This window comes from Gadus chalcogrammus, chromosome 16 (assembly GCF_026213295.1).
Source record: "Gadus chalcogrammus isolate NIFS_2021 chromosome 16, NIFS_Gcha_1.0, whole genome shotgun sequence".
Classification (NCBI taxonomy): domain Eukaryota; kingdom Metazoa; phylum Chordata; class Actinopteri; order Gadiformes; family Gadidae; genus Gadus; species Gadus chalcogrammus.
The window spans coordinates 7998456-8019468 of record NC_079427.1 but is presented as its reverse complement, the minus strand read 5'-3'; the positions used below and the strand labels follow the sequence as shown (position 1 = coordinate 8019468).

At 47.9% G+C, this 21013-nt stretch overlaps 2 protein-coding genes across 3 annotated transcripts in view; one reads left to right on the top strand and one right to left on the bottom strand.

Annotated features, from left to right (window-relative positions):
* ckmb (creatine kinase, muscle b) overlaps positions 1–1087 on the bottom strand; it is a 5974-nt gene extending 4887 nt beyond the window's left edge. Inside the window, exon 1 of the mRNA XM_056611183.1 lies at positions 883–1087. The gene's annotated coding sequence lies outside the window, so the exon portion shown is untranslated. The remainder of the gene's footprint in view (positions 1–882) is intronic.
* Positions 1088–10050: 8963 nt separating this feature from the next.
* Positions 10051–20996, top strand: klc3 (kinesin light chain 3). Of its 2 annotated transcripts, none has more exons than XM_056611231.1 (14): positions 10051–10320; positions 11509–11752; positions 12960–13025; positions 13639–13803; positions 14200–14275; positions 14784–14929; positions 15469–15551; positions 16185–16272; positions 16510–16611; positions 16852–17025; positions 17565–17664; positions 18202–18376; positions 18602–18668; positions 19353–20996. In XM_056611231.1, the coding sequence occupies exons 1-14, from the start codon at positions 10250–10252 to the stop codon at positions 19437–19439; spliced, it is 1644 nt and encodes a 547-aa protein (XP_056467206.1). In that variant the 5' UTR covers positions 10051–10249; the 3' UTR covers positions 19440–20996. The 2 variants fall into 2 exon arrangements, with proteins under 2 accessions (XP_056467206.1, XP_056467205.1); XM_056611230.1 differs by having other exon boundaries at positions 10074–10320; positions 11428–11752; positions 16185–16276; positions 16514–16611.
* Positions 20997–21013: the final 17 nt, after the last annotated feature.

The window sequence follows — 21013 nt, the reverse complement described above, 5'->3', positions numbered from 1 at the left end:
CAGCCCGCTCTGCACCTGTTCCACTGCTCCTGGAAGCTAAAGAAACGAGCGAGCATCGCTCAGCTTCCCCAATCGGACACACTATAAGCTGGGCTGCAACGTGCATGCAGATACACCCAGGCAGTTACAACCGGGTCCACTGCAGCATCCTAATTAGAGGAGATGCACCAATCCATCAAACAATCAATACTCCTGGTTGCAAGGACCAATCAAATTGCAAAGATGAATTGAAAAGCTGTATATAGTTAAGAGACCAGCTCTCTCGCGAAAAGCATAACAAAGTCTGATAGTAGTATAGTAGTTATACGTAACAATCCGATATAACTCTCCCTGTCTCTTAGAAACACTTGGGGTGCATTCGATCCGGGACACCTGGCGTGTCTAAAGGTCACGGCGCCGGGCTCCAGCAGGTCGGCGGCTATATTAAGCGCTCCTCGCTATGCACACGCACGGACACCAGAGCCACGCCAACAACTGCCGTCAGCGCAACAGCTGAGACACACCAGCCTCCCCCGAGCCCTCATCCAACACCCTCCACCCCTCCGGCCTCCACGCCACCCCCCCCCCCCCCCCCCCCCCCTGCCAACACCTCCCTGCAGGCCTGCAGACACCGCCGGCCTACGCAGGCCTGCGGTCGGTATCTTAAACCAGGCTCTGTAGTCGGATAACAAAAGTCCAAAATAGGAAATGCAAAAATGCAAGAGATACAGGGGGCTTCAGGGCTCCGGCAGAGGAGTGAGTTCCCTTCCTCTCTCCGTGTTTTTCCTTTGCAGGGTTGCGAGTTGCGTCCGTATTTCTAGGAGAGAACGTCGAGTCCCACAGGCCTCCCATGCTCATCCCAACTCATTGCATTGCACAGCGGCAGATTGATTTTTGCTTTACCTGCTCAAGAGAAAGAAACAACAGATCCCGGGATCAAATCCTGTAATCAACTGTAGGGGTAGCCCAACTCCGCCAGGTGCCAGGCTGTGCTTCTTATACCAGGACCTCTCTCCCCATTGGCCGGCCGCACCCGTGCCCTGGGTCGGGATTGGTCGGAGCGCAGGGAGGGGCGGGGGGGTACCCCGTTTTCTAAAAGGCAAGAACGTGCATCACTGCTCTGAACATGGGGCCTTGGACAACAGCTGTGGCCGGCCTAGCTCCGCCCACCCAGCCATCAGGCCACGCCCCTTCACCTCAGCCTGCTAGTAACAGGGATAGGACACGAGTTCGCTTTAGTACAGGGATCGAAGAAAAGATTATCGGTTTGATCCCCATCTCTCCAATCCTTTGTAGGCTTGAACCCTAACTCTACCGTAATGGCCTGTGTCTGGATGGACTTTTGGTTGCTTTGGATTAAAGCTTAATATAAATAATTAGGCTTTGAAAATATTGTTAATGAGATAATATATAATATAGGATTTAAAGTTAGGTTTTAAATCTGTTCCCTGGAGTAGTTTACATCACAGTTCTGTCTAGGATTGGGTCCTTATTACCTCAGCACATCAATGACTGAGGTGTAGATCATGTTGCATAGGGGCTGCGGCTTGCAGCTCACTTTCGTACTACTTACATGCATATGTGTGTCAGAGTGCAGTGTGTGTGTGTGTGTGTGTATGTGTGTGTGTGTGTGTGTGTGTGTGTGTGTGTGTGTGTGTGTGTGTGTGTGTGTGTGTGTGTGTGTGTGTGTGTGTGTGTGTGTGTCTGTATGTCTGTATGTGTCTGCGTATCTTCTTGTCCTCAGACATGCTGAAGGGCCCCAAGGGTAACATCTCCTGTGGTTTTGCACATGAAGGTGATTGGCTGTCATTAAGTGTCGCTAATAAATAAACGCCTGGCATCTTTAGTGACGTCATGGCAATGAAGATGGTCTGAATGTTTACATACAATGTAAACTGGTCAGGATTTTTAAGATTATTATCGAATGGTTCGTGCTTTTTAGGTTTATTTTTGTTTCAAGGGCGTGGCTCTTTGACCTCTATATGGCCTGAAATTTTTGCTACATACATTTTCATTATATTTATTGTGACTTAAATATATATATTGAAAATTGTGTTTGGACTCACAAGTGCAATCCCACCCATCGACAGATGCACTGACTGAGTAACCTATGTGCATGCACGCACACAATTGCACATTCATGCATGGACCGATGGACAGGTGTGTACTCTTGTTACAATGCACTCGTGCCCCTGTGCACGCATACATTTCCACATGCATGTGTTTACATACAGTACATTCATGCATTCATTGACACCTCGCACCAGCGACAATTCTCTCTCAGCCAGAAGGAATCCTGGCGACGCTGAATGGTCACCGGTTCACAGTTTACCTAGTTAGGTAAACTACGGGAAGGACCTCGGTTCGCTCTGTATCTACCAGGGCTGACGTGAGCACAAACATGAAGTATGATCTGTACAGATTCTGAACAAGTTTCGAAAGGGTTCAGGACAGAACATTCTATCGTAAACCTTACCTTCCAATCTATTTCCAGCCAGACATTCAGACCCACCCCTCACCCCCCACCCCACTCAGCCCCCACTCACTCTGCCCCCACCCCTGGTAGTTGCCAGTCCCATTACGCTAATCAGTAACAAGATAGATTTGGGTAACTAACACGCGGACACATATTAAATCATACCCCTACATCAAGTGCCAGAACAGACCCCCTGGGTCGTTGCTACGGGACACACACACACACACACGCACGCACGCACGCACGCACGCACGCACGCACGCACGCACGCACGCACGCACGCACGCACGCACGCACACACACACACACACACACACACACACACACACACACACACACACACACACACACACACACACACACAAACCCTCTCTCTCTCTATCTCTCTATGCCTCTCTCTATCGCTATCTCACAAACACACACACACACAGACACACACACACACACACACTCGCACAAAGTGTCTCTCCCTCTCTCTCTATCTCTCTCTATCTCACACGCACCCACACGCTCACACTCACACACCGACACCAGGGAGGCCACCAGCTTCCTCTGTTACATCAGAGACTGGTTTCCCCAAAGCATGCCAGACGGCCCTATGGGAAATGTGGCATTCTGTCTTTAAGCGGGTTGCCAAGACAACGTCTTCCAGGGTTACCTGTATTACGGAGGATTAAGATCAACGCGTCAAACCGCTCGGAAACATGGCCAGAAGACAACACTTACACAACACTTGGTTGCCTCAGCAAAGTATTGGTTTGCCTCTAAAGGTCAACGGGTCAAGAGGTCAGCCATGAACATACTTGTGATACGCAGAGTGAAGCAGTTTGAATTCCAGGTTAATGTGACTTGTTTAAGCTGCTGCTTTTGCGACTTTGTGACATTTTTTTATATTAATTACATAACATTTAGTTACGCTGCATGGGGCTTTCCTCTTGAGAGGGGTTGGTAAAACCGTAGGGTACCCTCCACACCAACTTCTGATGTTTGTTATCGGTCCCATTAATCTCCCATAAGGCATGTCTCTTATGTTTTTGCACCTGCTCCTATTGTCTTCTTTGTTACTTTACATTTTGAGCACATTGTCTGAAGAATTTTCGTCATAAAGCATTTCAAGACGTCCAACTTTAACAAAAACTTAACGTTGCCTTAAAAGCCCTCTGATTGATTTAAATCCTGTGCACCATTGGATTTGGGTAACTAAAAGCCATTGAATTGAATAAGCAGGGCTCCCTTATTCAACAGTGAATAGGGGAGGCCTGCTGCAGCCTGAGGCCGGCCGGTGTCAGGTGCTCAGGCTGTGGCCCGGGAACCTCCCACCCTGGCATTGCTCTCTGCTCCAAGATTAGACCGCCACACTATCCCCAGGCCCCTCCTCCTCGCCCACCCCCACCCAGACCCCCACCCAGACCCCCACCCAGACCCCTCCCAGCCGTCCCCGGCCCTGCTGCCAAAAGTACAGTTATGCAACCATCGGGGTGGGGGTGGGGGGATTACGCAATGAGAATAATCACAGGATGGAGGATAATAGAGTAGAGCATAGGATAGTAGAAGAGATTAGGATACAGTAGAGTATAATAGAATACAGTAGAATATAGCAAGGGGCTTCAGAATGGAGTTTCCACATTCCACCCAGGCTAGGGGAGTGATAGGGGCCAAGTAAATGAACCAAGAAGGAGACATATCGGAGAGACAACAAGGCCAAGCGACCAGGAGCTCAGTCAGGTAGCTGTCGTTTGGACTGCTGCCCTGAATCCCACAGCTGTTGTTGCCTAGTTACAACTCGTGTGGCCAACGATACCACTTCTTCCTGAAAAATCAACACCCAGCATCGCCTCTCGATGCTGTCCATATCGGTTCTCTCTCCCGGCGAATGGATCTGTCTTAATTAAATCAATGTGTAATAAGTAAACACGCCATCCCCATCACCACACACGCACGCACGCACGCACGCACGCACGCACGCACGCACGCACGCACGCACGCACGCACGCACGCACGCACGCACGCACGCACACACACACACACACACACAAACACACACACACACACACACACACACACACAGGGCGAGGTGGACTTGGGGGTAGGTTTGGGTGTACCTAGGTATTTGGGTCTCTGTGTATGCTCAGTATGGTGCTAACATGCTACATGGTGTGTGTGCTGGGTGTGAGGGCTAGTATCACACCCTGTCACCAGAGCCTCCAGGATCCTGTTCCGGGACTCCAAAGGGGGCATGGGCCGTGTCAGACCCCCATCACGGTGACCTGTGTTTTATAAGCGAGTAGCAGCTCGCCCACATATAACAGAATCGAACCCAACACCACGGTTTGCATGAGTTCAGTTGAGCAATAAGACTTTATTAGCATGGCCAGGTTTCTGAGATGAAAAACAGGGAAATTTCTTATTTGGGGGACCGTATATCGCCTAAATATTTGATGTTATAATTTCTGTAATGGAAAAAAGGGGACATATTTACATATTGCCTGTTCTTTACATGAATGTGTGCGCCCAATGGTTCCCTGGGGTTTAAGCCTTGGTGACCAAATAAAAAGCATGCCAAAAAGGCTACTCGAATAGGGATCCTCTCTACTATACTGATTGCTTTACCTTTATGATCGTTCTTGCCTGCTTATGGTGTAAGCCGATAGCAAGGGAGAGCCTGAAGATAATTACCAGCTGTTGTGAAATTAATATTCAATCAGGATTGGATGCATATTATCCTCTGATGGGCTGCTATGGTTACCCTTGTCACTGGCTGATTAGGCGTTACGTCTGTACAGCTGTCCTCCGCTGACGGAAACTCACTTGAGGCTGCATTTACCTGGCAGCCGCTCAGAATTTAAAAAACATTCACCGTTTTTCAAAGTGGTGGTCCGGGTGTTTGTCTCTCCTCTTAAGCATGCAATGTTTCTGCCATGAGGGGTGCATTTAACCACTAGTGTCCAGTTTATTAGCAACTTCTTTTAAATATGCATTGGAACTGCACTGCTCTCTGTTGTTCTCTGACAGGACAAGAGACAGGAAGATGTGTCAACAGCACAGAAACAGGCCTAACGCATAAACACAGTGAACCTGTTGACAACCAGATGTTAAAGGAAGCCATTTTGCACAACAACAACAAGCCCCCACATAAATAAATACAACCCCAAAATGACATAGTACATACTGTAGTGTAGTAGATATATTTAGCTAGATGTCTCTAAGGACGTTGAGATCTCTTACTCTCTAGGAGGGCAGAAGGTGTCTGGGCTGATGCTGCTGGAAGGCTACTGGAATACTCTGAATTAATTGAAAGACAGACAGACAAATAAATAGACAGAATGATAGATAGATATTCATGTTTAACACACATTGCATTAAATAGGAAACAAAAATAATAGATGCCCCATTTTAGTATAATTTGAATGGAGGTGTGGTCGTGTGGTGTATTTATATCTACACACATGAGGGGGACCAGTAGTTACTGGTGGTGGTGGGAGCTGTAACAGTTACCAGTAGCGGCTGCTGGGGGGATGGGGGGCTGAAACAGTTACCGGTAGCTGCTGCGGCTGGTGGGGGGGAGCTGAAACAGTTAAAGGGTCTCTATGTATAGCAGCTCATCACTAGGGCTATCTGGCCTCCTGCTAGCCAGATTGAATTGCCTTGACTCAGCTGTCATTCCCTCCCCCCCTCCCTCCCCCCTCCCTCCCCCCCTCCCTCCCTCCCTCCCCCCTCCCTCCCTCCCCCCCTCCCCCCCCTCCCTCCCGTCCTACCTCCCCCCCCGCCCTTCCCTCTACCTCTTGGTCTTTTTCCACCACATGACCCTCACATGATCAGTCTGGTATCAGATCGGGTCTCATTGGATTTTGGATCAATTACTTCACACAAAGTACAGAGTGTACACACTGTAGATGACAGAATACAACTAGAGTGTGAATACATATGCCACGTAATGTGTGTTTGGACGATAATAATAATAATAATAATATGGTAATATGGTACTAACGATGTGGTTAAGTGTTCAGTGTGTATGTAGTAATAACTGAAGAAGTAAATATAGACGTTACATGTGATTGCATGCATGTATGTGTGTGCGTGCGTGTTGGCGTGTGGTGGGTCTTTTAAGGTATTCCTGGCCACGCATGTGTCTCTACTATGGACAACTGTTCTTAACAGGGTCTTCCTAAACACACGTGAAATAATGACGCACGCACGCACGCACACACACACACACACACACACACACACACACACACACACACACACACACACACACACACACACACACACACACACACACACACACACACACACACACACACACACACACACACACACACACACACAATAGAACTGCTCCACCATGCCAGCTGTGTCCCTCCCAGTAACAGCTGTGTATTGGTGGCAGCTGGGTTCTGCTGGTGTCAGTGTGGATGATGCCAACATGTCCTACTCCACGGTTCGGAGGCAGCTCCACCTCCACCCTCACTTCCCCCCGGGGTTCACAGCCGTGTCTGGCCTGTGATCGGGACACCGTTTTGAGGTCTAGAAATGTTTCTTGGATTTCTCTTCTTCCATCCATCTTCCATCACGCAGAGGATCCTGACCTACTCATGTCCGAGTGCATGTATGTGAATGATGCCACACTTACTAGTTGATAGTTTGCCTGCGGGCAGGAATCATCAGGATGGGTTTGTGTCATGATGATATTGTCATGATGACAATGTGTATGTGTGTACTGTTTACTTGCCCATTTTCTGAGAAATATATTTGCTTGGTCTTAATTGCATAAAAGTAGGTCACGACTTAATGCCGATGGGAAGACGTGGGTCCTAAGGCCAGACCAGTTGAGAACCACTGTTCGTCACCAAAGTGATGAACATCACACGGTCACACGTCACCCGATACACTGTAGATTGCTGAAGATTACCGCGCTGGATTATCCGGAGGCCGTGATAATTACCAAACACGTCCGGGGTGACATTAAGTTGAACTGCAAAGGTGCAAACTGCCTCGATTGCTTGATTAAACCACTAATTCATTTAATTTAAATAGATTTCTGGGGGGTTCTTTGCCTCTTTGCCAACACTTTAAAAACAAAAATAGGTACAAATACCTTAGTTAATTCTGCCGAAATGACATAGGGTTTGCCCACATAGGAATACATATGTTAAAGTCTCTCTGTCTGCCATTGAAAGGCCGATGGAAAGCTGGAGAGAGAGATCGCCTCTTTGTAACAGTGTCACACGCTCTGAATGTGCTGGCCTTACACACACTGCTGGGACTATAGAGGCTGGCTTGTCTCGATGTGGCTTGCATCTGTATAAGCCACATCTATAGTCTGTTGTTCTATACTCTGTTCCTCTGCAGCAGAGGAACAATAATTGCATTGTTTTCTTATCATGAATACTTTTTTTTGTATCATATTTAGAATTCCCCTCATGTTAGTAACTAGGAAGTTCCTCCAGAATTAAGACTTAGTTCAGGAGAGTTGTGATCCAAGGCAAGGGATGAAGATAGGATTAAATGTGGTCCTCTTCCCCACTCCTAGTCCGGGACCATGCTTGGACGTTAGATGTAAATGCACTAAGAGGAACTGGCACTGGGGAAGGGAAACAGGCTAAAGACACCAGGAGTGGGATGAGGATGAGGGACATGTGAGCTAATCAAGGCGAGGGAGGACAATCACAGAGCAGGGAAACACAAGGGCCGCGGGTTAGGAGGTTAGGGTAAAACAGAGTACTACGGGAAGCAATGAAAGAATGAATGAAACAAATAAAACATAACTTAAGGAGCAGGGCGAGAGACGTGACAATATGCTTGCAAGCATCCCATAATTAATCAAGCAAATCACCGGGAGCAGTTGTGTGTCTTTCACAAATAAAACATGAAAAAATAAACAGTTAAAAAAAAACTTACTTAGTTACTTCTATGCTATATATTTTTTATAAATAGACTTGTTTCCCCACCCTAAGCCTTGTGTGACCCCTCTCCCCACTCCCAGTAGTCTTCAGCCTTCTCCCAAAGCCTGACCCCTTGACCCCTTGACCCTGCCCCGTCCGTGGACACCTATCCCTGCACTGACCCTAGGCATATAAGGGGCATGCAGGTGGTATATAGTGGTGTGGGGGGGTCTAGTAAAAGTGTACTAGCAGGCCCTGTCGTGGAACAGTGGGTCCTGGGGAGTCACGAGGGCCCCAGGCCTTATAAGGCTGGGGCCCGAGGCAGGGGCCCGAGACAGGGGCCCGGGTCAGCTGGCTGAGCTACTCGACCCCCCCGGACAGCTGAGCCATCAATCACATGGATCATATAAGTGTCTGTCAGGATCATGTGAAAAGATACGTGTGCACACTCACACACACACACACACACACACACGCACGCACACGGACAAACATGGGCATGCATGCATGCATGCACGTCTGCACACGTATGCACGCACACACACACTTCACTCCTTCAGTTTTCTTGCTATCGCTGCTATCTTGACCTCTCTCTTCTCTCTCTCTTTCTCGCTCTCTCTTCTTTTAACCCCTCTCTGTCTCGGTCTCGCTGTTTCTTTATCTCTGACTCTCTGCCTCTGTCTTTGTCTCTCTCTCTCTGTCTTCCCTCCCCCCACTCTCTCTCCTCTCTCTCTCTCTCCTTCTCTCTCTCTCTCTCTCTCTCTCTCTCTCTCTCTCTCTCTCTCTCTCTCTCTCTGCCTTCCCTCCCCTTTCTCTCTCTCAATCCACATCTCACTGAGCTGTCTAGCTCTCTGGCTCCCTCTCTACAAATCTTGAGCAAACTGCAGGTTTAGACCTTTGGGAGCCTCTGTCTTCCCTATTAAAACTATTCTCTGTCTCTGTGTCTCTCTCTTTCTCTCTCTCTCTCTCTCTCTCTCTCTCTCTCTCTCTCTCTCTCTCTCTCTAAATATACTATATTTGTCTTCCTCTGTCTCTTGCTCACCTAATATCAACCCAATATTAACTAATTCTTCTATTTTAAGGGTTACCGATTTCTACTTACTTTGGTCCGTAATCCAAAAATCTATTAAATCAAACTAATCCTTCATCCACTTTAAGTATATGCTGTGAAAAAGATGATGAGTTTGTAGACAGACCATGAGCAGGGTGGAAGTGCAGTCTGTATTTATGCATTAAGTCCCTGCAAAGCTGCTCAGCCACCTCCCACTTCCATCGACTACTTACAAGACTAATGAAGTCTTAATGTAACTAAAAGTTGCTTTTTTTCCTCAACTTCCTTATATCCACAGGATTTGGATTATGCAGTTAAACTACTAATACGGTACGGTCCTATGTGTGAAGCACATACACACATGTGTGATTAGAAAATATAACAATACTGGAAACAATAGTATGGGAAAATAACTAAAGATGATCATATAATAGTTACTGTTTTATTTGTTGGCAACACTACTGAGGGCAAGACCAAAGCCCGAGACAATAATGCCATTGTTGCGGTTATAATCTCATGGCCAACTGTCGCCCCAAGAGCTCAGGGTCCCGACCAACACACCGGTAGTAGTAGTTCATCCCAGCGGCAGATAGATGGCCTTGTCTCCCGACCCCGACACCATCCCATCCGAGGACGCATCATCATCCCAGTCAGCCCCGGCACCGCAATGCATGCTGGGAATACAGGGATCAGGTAAGCAGAACTGACAGAAGAAACTGAGCTGGCGAGACAGAGAGGGACACACACACAGCAGGTGAATGATCTGCCAGAGTACTACTACTTTATTACAGTCGAGACACTCTTCAGGATGATCATGGCATGACGTGTGTTGTGACCTACACAGTGGATTAATTTCGAATGAAACGGATCTCGTATCCCAACTACGATTCAAAGAGATCTAAACACCGTCAGGAGTCCGGAATTAACAGGTAGCCCACGATATTCACAAACAATTGTGTGTTTATTATACGGGACATTAAACCCCCTCTGTGCGTAGCAACACAACTCGGTCACATCTTCTATCAATTCGCCATGAATGTTTTATTATCGACGGCGTGTGTGCGCCATATGCGAGTCAGTGCAGCGATTACGGGGACAGGAACGCTGTTTTTTGTCGTGACATGTTCTAAATGTTGTGCGACCACGGTGGTATCCATTCGGATCTGCTCTATAATGCATGACTGAAATAATCCGTACACGAACATATGGCGCTGAGGGCCTGCGCCGCGTCGAAGGTAAACAAACCGCTGCTCTGCCCTGGAGACGCTGTTGATGAGTTGGGTGTGGATCACTTCATGGTAGTTTATTGTGTCTCATTTACAGATTCCGATCACTGAGACTGTGTTCAATGGTAAAGTAGTTACTCATAGGATTAAGACACTGATTAATGTCATGATAGCGTAATAACCATGGCATTGCTCTATTTGCGTCTGTGTGCATATGCCGTGTTGCAGGTGTGAGAGCATGCGTGTAGGCGATGCTGGTTCCCCCAGAGGCTATAAGGCTGTAATGATATACCTGATAATGAGGACCAAGATGACTTCATCACTGCAATTAGTCTCAAAGTATTGTATGTCTGAGTCAAACAGCATAAGTGAAACGGTTAACTTAGTTCTACAGAGCTTTGTTGTTGGCCTATATCAGCCCATTGTTATCTGACCGGTTTAATCTTTGTCAAAGTTTACGTCTTTATTACAGGCCTAGTTGAATGTAAAGGACAACATCATTTTAAGAATACACTCACTTCTCAACAGGGACGGTCGAGATCTTAAACACAATGTGATAAAATTGATAATTCAGAACTTACTGAGAACATGCATTTCCTCTCTAAATCAAATGTACTTTTGATTTAGAGAGGTACAGTATATAGCTTAAGATGTATTTAGCTCATGTATTGTGTTGTAGTGTATGCACATATATCAAAGTGCAACACAAAATAGGACATCGGATCCACAATCAAGCACCATACCCAAAATGGTGAACCAAACAATAGCACTCCCTTTTGACACACCTTTACCTTTCCAACCTCCATACAGACACGTCCTCCCACACACCTTTACCTGTTCCTCTTCCCTGCACACACCCTTCAAGCACAGCTTCCCCTGTGCGCTCTTCAGACCAACGCCAAAGAGGAACCTCTCCGGCGGAGCCATGTTGTCGGGGGACGAGATTCTGTGCAGCACACGGCAGGTCATCGCGGGGCTGGAGGCGCTGCGGGGGGAGAACCGCAGTCTGCTGGACGACCTGCAGGGGGCCATGGAGACGCGGCTGGCGCCCGACAGCGGCAGCCTGGAGCAGGAGAAGAGCAGCCTCATCCACCAGTCCCTGGAGAGGATCGAGCTGGGCCTGGGGGAGGCACAGGTGCACGCCCAAAGAGACACACACACACACACACACACACACATCTGTGCTGAACCAGGACCAGCAGTACTGGAGGGCATTGAGCTGGTCCTGGGGGAGGCACAGGTACACGCCCAAAGAGACACTCACACACACACACACACACACACACACACACACACACACACACACACACACACACACACACACACACACACACACACACACACACACACACACACACACACACACACACACACACACACACATCTGTGCCAAACCAGGACCAGCAGTACTGGAGGGCATTGAGCTGGGCCTGGGGGGGAAGCACAGGTACACGCCCAAAGAGACACACACACACACACACACACACACATCTGTGCCGAACCAGGACCAGCAGTACTGGAGGGCATTGAGCTGGGCCTGGGGGGGAAGCACAGGTGCACACCCAAACAGAATAGCACGCCATGGGGGTGGCAGTAGCCCGGCAGTAGCTCGGGAGGTAGAGCGGGTTGACTTTTTATTTATTATTGATTTATTTGATTAGGACAGTGCACATTAATCAACATGTCAGCCAGAGCATCAATATAAATATGCTCTGGCTGTAACCAGGAGGTTGCTAGCTCGATCCCCGGCTCCTCCTAGCTGAGTGTGGAGTTGTCCCTGAGCGAGGCAGCTCACCCTGACCCCTCCCGACGAGCTGGCTGTCGCCCTACGTGGTCACCCCGCCGTCGGTGTTAGAATGTGTGAATGGATGGTTGTAAGTCGCTTTGGATAAAAGCGTCAGCAAAGTCCCCTAAATCTAAATGTAATTCTAAATGAAAACAGTACAGAGCATACTGAACGAAGGCCACATGACGTTCAGTGGAGAGGAATTTCTCAGATGAATAACAGCAACTAAAGAAATGTCTACTATTTACTAGTCCAAGTATTAACTTTATCAACAGCAGCTTACAGTGAATTCAGAGGACATGTCATTAAAGAGCAGGGAGGGGTGGGGTCGTCTCGCTCAAAGATGCCCACAGGGTAGGCTGCGGACGTTTTGGATCGAACCCAGTACATCTCAGCCTGGAGCCTTATATACTCTAGTCACCGCACCAGTCAGACCAGTATCACACCCTGTTGCTCGCCCAGCTGAGCTCCGAGCACACACCAACCACCAAAGGGCTATTGACAGTGGTGAGAGTGTTGTGAGCGTGGACCCAGAGCCTCCGTTGTCCTCCTCCAGGTCATGATGGCGCTGTCAGCCCACCTGGGCTCTCTGGAGGCGGAGAAACAGAAGCTGCGTGCCCAGGTGAGCCCCCGGAGCACCACCACCCAGGAGTCAAACACTGTGGTGGTCTTTTCTATGTGTTTGTTCTTCATTGTTCTCATTTTTCTTCTTTTCATATTTTTTTTTACTTCTATTACTCATTCTTCCTCCTTTTGATCTTCTCCTACTATCCTTCTACTATTTCACTTCTCCACCTCCTCCAACACCAACTCCTCCTCCTCCCCCCCTCCTCACTTTTCAACCACTACCTCCTCCTCCCCCTCTCCTCCTCCCCCTCCTCCTCCATCGCCTTTCTACCACTTCCTCCACCTCCTCCTCCTTCTCCCTTTCGCCTCCTCCTCTCTTTCTCCTCCTCCTCCTCTTTCTTCTCCTGATCCTCCTCCTCTTCTTCCTCCTCCATCACCTTTCTACCCCTACCTCCTCCTCCCCCTCTCCTCCTCCTCCTCCTCCTCCTCCTCCTCCTCCTCCTCTCCTCCTCCTCCTCCTTCTCCATCACCTCTCTATCACTACCTCCTCCTCCCCCTCTCCTCCTCCTACTCCTTCTCCATCACCTTTCTATCACTACCTCCTCCTCCCCCTCCTCCACTATCTCTCCCCTCCTCCTCCCCCCTCCCTCCACCTCCCCCTCCCCCAGGTGCGGAGGCTGTGCCAGGAGAACCAGTGGCTGAGGGACGAGCTGGCCGGGGCCCAGACGCGGCTGCAGGAGCGGGAGCAGGAGGTGGTGACGCTGGAGGAGCAGAACAGACACCTGCAGTTCATGGCCTCCATACGCAAATACGACCAGGACTCCCCGTCACAGGTGAGGGGGCGGAGCCAGGGGTTCAAACACCCAATCATCCCAGCCGACATGGTGTGAGGGGGAGGAGCCTGTCAGCGGGGGTCCAGACACTCAATCTGGGTCACATGGTGCGAGGGGGAGGAGCCTGTCAGCGGGGGGTCCAGACGCTCAATCTGGGTCACATGGTGCGAGGGGGAGGAGCCTGTCAGCGGGGGGTTAAAACAGCCAACCATCTCGGCCACGGAGCGCGGTGGAGTGGGCTGTTTCTCTGTCGTCGTCGGTCCCACCTGGTTCTTAAAGATTAGAGTCGGATCGGATCCTAGCCAGACTGATCCACACCTGAGAAGCATTTAGGACTGAGAGACTTCAGCCAATCACAGTGTTTTAACAGCATGCCTTTGATTGGAACCTCCCCAGGACGACAAAGACCCATCGTCCAATAAGGAGTCGCTGGACGACCTCTTCCCCACCGAAGAGGAGGAGCCGTCACAGAGTAAGAGCAGCGCCACGGCAACACGAATGTGGGCGTGGTCCCAACGATCCGAAAGCGTTTCGTGCGTTTTAACGAACGTTGCTGGATGTAAACACCACTAACGCACACTTTCATAACCATCTGATTCTGATTCAAAAAAGCAACTCTGCATTAGGTCCAGTTGTTCTTTCAAGGGGACACATTAATCCACCAGGTGTGAGTGTGATGAGCCCTAGAATATCGACCTCTTCTGACATCACAGGTGGGGCGTGTCCACCTAGACGTGTGCCGGACAGATCAGTCTTCCAGCCTACCCAGTGGACAAGTAGCAAACATTGCTCGTCTATCCGTCCCACATCTAGGTGGACGCGCCCACTCGTGATGCCAGAAGAGGCCGATATTTGAAACGGCTCGTAGCGGCCGATCGCACTCACACCTGGTGGTTTGATCAGTCACCTTTTAAGGAACCAGCTCACGCCAGCACTAACATTGAGCACCGCAGTCTCAACCAAAATGTCCGCCCCCCCAGTGCCCCAACCGCGGCACAGCTGCGCCGCCGCCGCCGCCCAGCAGGGGGGCTACGAGATCCCAGCCCGCCTGCGGACCCTCCACAACCTGGTGATCCAGTACGCCTCGCAGGGCCGCTACGAGGTGGCCGTGCCCCTCTGCAAACAGGTAGGGCCCCCCCCCCCCAACCCCCTGACTACAGGCTGCCCCACAGACACACTGTGGATCCACTTAGATCCACTTAGAACTGGATCTAAATGGATGAATCTATTTATCTTTTATACGTTTAGAACAGGATCTAAATGGATGAATCTATTTATCATTTATACGTTTAGAACAGGATCTTAATGGATGAATCTATTTATAGTTATACGTTTCGATTAGGATCTAAATGTGTAACTCTTAAGTTTCTACCATTTGGTGGACGCTTTATCCAGACCGGTGTAGAATACAGTAAGGGCCGCCTCCATTCCTCATGGATCTGTGATCTAATATGGATACACAAACCTGGCAGCGCTGATTTCATCGATTTATACTTCCTTCTATTTTGTGTCTTTCATCTCTCCTCTTTCATGGGATCACACTTTACACTTACAAGAGCCACCAGACTCTAAAAAGAAAGCTCAGAGCCAGTGAGCCAGTGAGGCCGTAGCCCAGCCCTCAGGACCCGGTGTTGATCCTGTGTTCTCCCTTCCGTCCTCCCCCAGGCCTTGGAAGACCTGGAGAAGTCCTCCGGCCACACCCACCCCGACGTGGCCACCATGCTGAACATACTGGCGCTGGTGTACAGGTGAGGGGACGGCCGTTACCATGGCTCCCAGAAAAAAACGGTTAATTGTTGTTTGTGACCGTGTGGTGAAACCTCCAAGTCCGGGCGCTCAACAACCACAGGTGACCACTCATTATGGGATGTCGTCATGGTAGCCCAAGGAGAATGGCTTCTGTTTTCTTGGGTGATTCGTTAACGCTTGGTTACCAAAGCGTTAGTGCTTAAATCATTGGCTTTTAAACTGTGGTACTGCAGGAAGACCGTTCCCCATCTTTGTTGTTTCAGGAAGTCGCCGTGTTCCTCTTAAATATTTGAATGCCAATGATTGCATGGATTGTTTTATGGTGCGTTAGATTGAATCAACTGACCTATATCTACTAGCAAGGTTAGGAGATCAATGCATACAATGCAACGTTTCAAGGAAGTACATTAAATAATCAGATTGAGGGAATGAGATAATAAACAGCTAATACCTGCTCTGATGAATCGTCTCTGGCTGCCTGCCTACCTGTCTGTTCTGTCTGGAGGATCTGTCTGCCTCCCACATCTGTTCCGTCTGGATTGTCTGTCTGCCTCTCACATCTGTTCTGTCTGGATAACCTGTCTGTCTGGATGACCTGTCTTCCTCTGATAACTGTACCTGTCTGTCTGCAGAGATCAGAATAAATACAAGGAAGCGGCCAATCTGTTGAACGACGCACTCGAGATCCGTGAGAAAACACTCGGACTGGACCACCCAGCTGTAGGTCAAACACACACCGCACCACACTACACCGCACTACACAACACAGACACAGACACAAACACACACACACACACACACACACACACACACCTGTTATTAACACTTAGGATGCATGTGTGTGTGTGTGTGTGTGTGTGTGTGTGTGTGTGTGTGTGTGTGTGTGTGTGTGTGTGTGTGTGTGTGTGTGTGTGTGTGTGTGTGTGTGTGTGTGTGTGTGTGTGTGTGTGTGTGCAGGTAGCCGCTACGCTGAACAACTTAGCGGTGCTTTACGGGAAGAGAGGAAAATACAAGGAGGCAGAGCCGCTGTGTAAGAGAGCCCTGGAGATCAGAGAAAAGGTACACACACACACACAGACACACACACACACACACAGACACAGACACAGACACAGACACAGACACACAGACACACACACATGTTCAGAGTAAGACCTATATCTCTGGATCTCTCTCTGAGTGTGTGTATGACCTATATCTCTGGACCTCTCTCTGAGTGTGTGTATGACCTATATCTCTGGATCTCTCTCTGAGTGTGTGTATGACTGCGCCCTGCTTTGCCCCCCCCCCCCCTCTCAGGTGCTGGGCATGGAGCACCCTGACGTGGCCAAGCAGCTCAACAACCTGGCCCTGCTGTGCCAGAACCAGGGCAAGTACCAGGAGGTGGAGCAGTACTACGAGAGGGCCCTCCACATCTACCAGAACCGCCTGGGCCCCGACGACTCCAACGTGGCCAAGACCAAGAACAACCTGGTCTGTGTGTGTGTGTGTGTGTGTGTGTGTGTGTGTGTGTGTGTGTGTGTGTGTGTGTGTGTGTGTGTGTGTGTGTGTGTGTGTGTGTGTGTGTGTGTGTGTGTGTGTGTGTGTGTGTGTGTGTGTGTGTGTGTGTGTGGGCAATATTCTGCTGTATCATTACTTTCAGAGTTCCCTTTACTATATTTATGACCAAACTGTGTACATTGAGATGCTTTTATTCAAACTGGAACACCAAACTATTTCACTGCAGCCATTGATTTAGCTTTTTATTGGATCAGTGCTTCAAGAATTAAACCCTTCCAACTATGACTCAATCCAGTTTCATCCAAGTTAAATGAAAAGGGAAAAGCAACAGAATGCAAGTTTAAGTAAGGCCAGTTACAACAGTCAACTGATCAGAGGGAGAAAGTGGAAAACTCATCCAAGCAAAAAAGCTTGATGTGTGGAAAGTTTATTACACACAGAACCATGGAGGAAATTCCTCTCATCTTTCTCTCTTTCCCTCTTTCTCTCTCGCTCTCTCTCCATGTGTCTAGGCGTCATGTTACCTGAAGCAGGGGAAGTACAGACAAGCCGAATGCCTCTATAAAGAGATCCTCACCAGAGCACATGAAAAGGAGTTTGGATCAGTGGAAGGTACATACTTCACAAATGTTAAACATTGAGTACTGCACAATTAAAATCAGATGCTGATCAGTATCGTTGCAGATGCCGGACCATAAATGCCAGCTTGTCATCATTGAACAATCAAAGTATTCTATCAACAGGAAACGTTTGTGCACTTGGCTTTGCGCTCTTATTGGAGAGGAATGTTAACTCCCTGTACATCTGGTCCCTCTTTTATTTAGTCTTTAGTCTGTTTTTCATCATCGTCATCATTGTTAAAAAAAGAAAATGATACCTCAAGAAAGCCAGTACAAAATGTAATGTGAAAAATATATACTATATATCCATTCATTTATATATATATATATACATTTATATATACACACACACTTACATAATACTTTCATTTGTCTGTATCCTACAGTCCATTATTCTTTATCAACATTAAGCTTTATTTTTATTTATTTTTAATATCTTCCCGTGTCTCAGTCCCACCTATTGTACGTTCACCATCCAACTGTCCCTCTCTCTGCTTGTGTCCCTCTCGCCCCCCCCTCCTTCCCCTAGGAGACGGTCGCCCCAACTGGCCGGAGCCGGGGGGCCCCCAGCAGGAGGGTGCGGGGGGCCTCAGGAGAAGCGGCTCCTTCACCAAGCTGCGGGAGTCCATCCGCCGCAGCAGCGAGAAGCTGGTCCGCAAGCTCAAAGGAGTGGGCACCGAGGAGAGCGCCCCAAGGAACCCTGGGTAATCACTCTCATTCGCTATTCACCGCTAAGTCGGGGCACGTCACACATTCGGTACGGTCCGGGCTGCTCCGTAGCCTTGAGTACATTATAAATATTTAAATAGACAGAATAGATTTAAATATAGAACTACTAATTACTTTGCAATACTTATGAATAAGTAATGCTGAATAAATCTGTGATCTTTTTTCCCTCTGTGTTCCCGCTGCCCACACGGGGTCTTCAGGATGAAGAGGGCCAACTCTCTGAATGTGTTGAATGTTGGAGCCAGAGAGACCCGGGAAGCAGCTCAGGTGAGTTCCTGGACTTCTGTTACCTGCCCTTCAACACTCACACTTCAACACAGGGTTTAATTCAGAACCACTATTGCAGTGATACAAAGGGACTGATAAACATAACTACACCACACTGCAGCAGAAGTAGTAGTGAAGTAAAACCACAAGGTAACATACAGTGGGTGGGACATTCGGTGGTCTAAACAGGCCTTTGATCTATTTTCCAAAGATAGGATAGGCAATTTGGAGGAAACTATTAAGCCTGATTTTGAAAGTATTCAACCGTCAGAGTCATTCATGCCTTCCTCCGAAACGCTTGGCTTTCTCGCTAGCTTAGCAAAAGGTTTGCCTGGCCTAGTTGAAGTGCATGGTCCGAGTGTGTGCAGGTTGCTGAGTGGGTAGGGAGACAGACAGGTAAGCCACCCAGTAATAACATGATGGGGGCGATGTAACTGTATTGATGGCTGTCAGGATGTTTAGAGAAATATGACCAACAATGCTTGAGAAACTTATTGCCAGTTGTAACTTTCATCTACAACACCAGCCCATTTCTTTATCAGGAATTTCGATCTAGAAATTGTGACGTAAAAATAAAGTGTTGGTGATATAGAAACTCGTGTGTAGATTGGTTGAAGCGGACTACAATAAACGTGTACAACTGTCAACGCCACTGATGATTCCGTTTCCTGTGTTTATCAACAGCTTCCGGGTGGACTCACGGAAGCACGAGGTCTGAGCTCTAGCACTATGAGCCTAGCCCGGCGAGGGTCGCTAGGGGGAACGAGCTAACACACACACACACACACACACACACGCAGGTGATGCACACCCTTCTATAGACCAATCCTGATCCATCGCTCTGCGGACGGTTAGCTCGCTCACCTCTCTGGGGAAGGTCACCTACGATCTATGGGTTGGTAGGTATTCACAGGGTTTACATTTTTCAGACCTCATCCGTTCTCATCCACACATCCTACATCAAGTGGTTCTGTGTATACCGGCCGTCATTATACTACAACACCACTGAATACCAGTAGCAATACCGCAAATACGAAATACTAAAACACTGCACTTTAGACAGCCAGGCACGTCAACCATTTCAGACTCCGAAACATTCCGAAGAAATCATGAAACGAATTGATGAATACTTTATGTTCGTGCTCAAGAATGCCGTTTAGATGTTTAAAGAAATCGCATTTCCACTAGATTTGTATTCTGTAGAAGAATTGTGAAATACTTTTAAATTTGTGGTGCAGTTAAGCTGTTCATTTTGCTGCTTTTATCTGAAAATACAAAAGAAAGATTAATCCATCCAAATTTAGGGAGATACTAACACAAATCAAAAGTTCAAAGTTTCACAGCAGCATGCTAAATATGGAGGGTTTTACAACCTATGCATTGTGAATTGAATCTTGTACAACGGTGGGATGATGAGTTTCTTTTAGGTGACTAAAGTACTATTAAAACCATATCCTTTGACTTGCAAACATCCAGAAGAATATGGATCATAGGTCTTTTGCCGCAAATGACTAAATCATTATTCAATTAGTGGGACACCAAGCATTCTCTAAGTCAACAGTACATGATGGTCCTTATTTGGGCTTGGATTTGATTCAAAACGTATCCAACTTTATTTAAAGCTTGTTCAAAACAGCACAGAACTGTTACGCTTAGCTGTGTGTAACCATGGTTACATTCCAACGATGGTACAAGAAAATTGCTCAACCGAGTTTGGTGTCTTGAAGTGAGACGTGTTTTTATTTTATGTATTGTCGTGTTGTCCATTTTGATAAGAAGCTTGATATGAAATGTTTCGTAAACTTAACCGATATCCCCAAAGTTTGCTCTGTGTGCCTGAATGAACAACAATCATAAGTAATTTCAAAAAAATGTTTGCGTGCTTATTTAACAGCTAATATTACCATGCATGTTAAATGTGCACTCCCTCGTGGCACCAAAAATAGACCAAGACTATGGTCTCCTAAATCTCAAGGGCCCATCGTGGTTGGGGCCCCTGTGGCACTACATGTGTAGCTGTACATTCTATTACTATTTTTTTTCTCATGGATAAAACGACTTGTTGATGAACTGCTGGATGTAGAGTATTTGACTCCTGTTTGATAGGGTGATTTCCAAAACCCTGGTCCTCATTCAAACCACTACTGTTGGCAGCCTAGCTAAGCTACGCTACAATCAGAATGTTGCACAGAAACCTAGAGTGGTACATAGGAGGTATTTATGTAGATCGTTACAAAGAAGGCCTAATGCGTTTGTTATGAAATGTTCATATTTTATATATATATTCCAAACCTGAAGCTGAACTGTCCAATAAAGCATTATAAGACTTTTGAGCATCCTTTTTT

Bases quoted from the DNA above. Each gene is read 5' to 3' on its own strand.
- klc3 (XM_056611230.1), top strand. From the start codon at position 10,250: ATGAAACGGATCTCGTATCCCAACTACGATTCAAAGAGATCTAAACAC. The intron at 15,552-16,184 runs GTGAGGGGACGG...GTCTGTCTGCAG, and splicing joins ATACTGGCGCTGGTGTACAG to AGATCAGAATAAATACAAGG. The intron at 18,377-18,601 runs GTAATCACTCTC...CGGGGTCTTCAG, and splicing joins AGCGCCCCAAGGAACCCTGG to GATGAAGAGGGCCAACTCTC.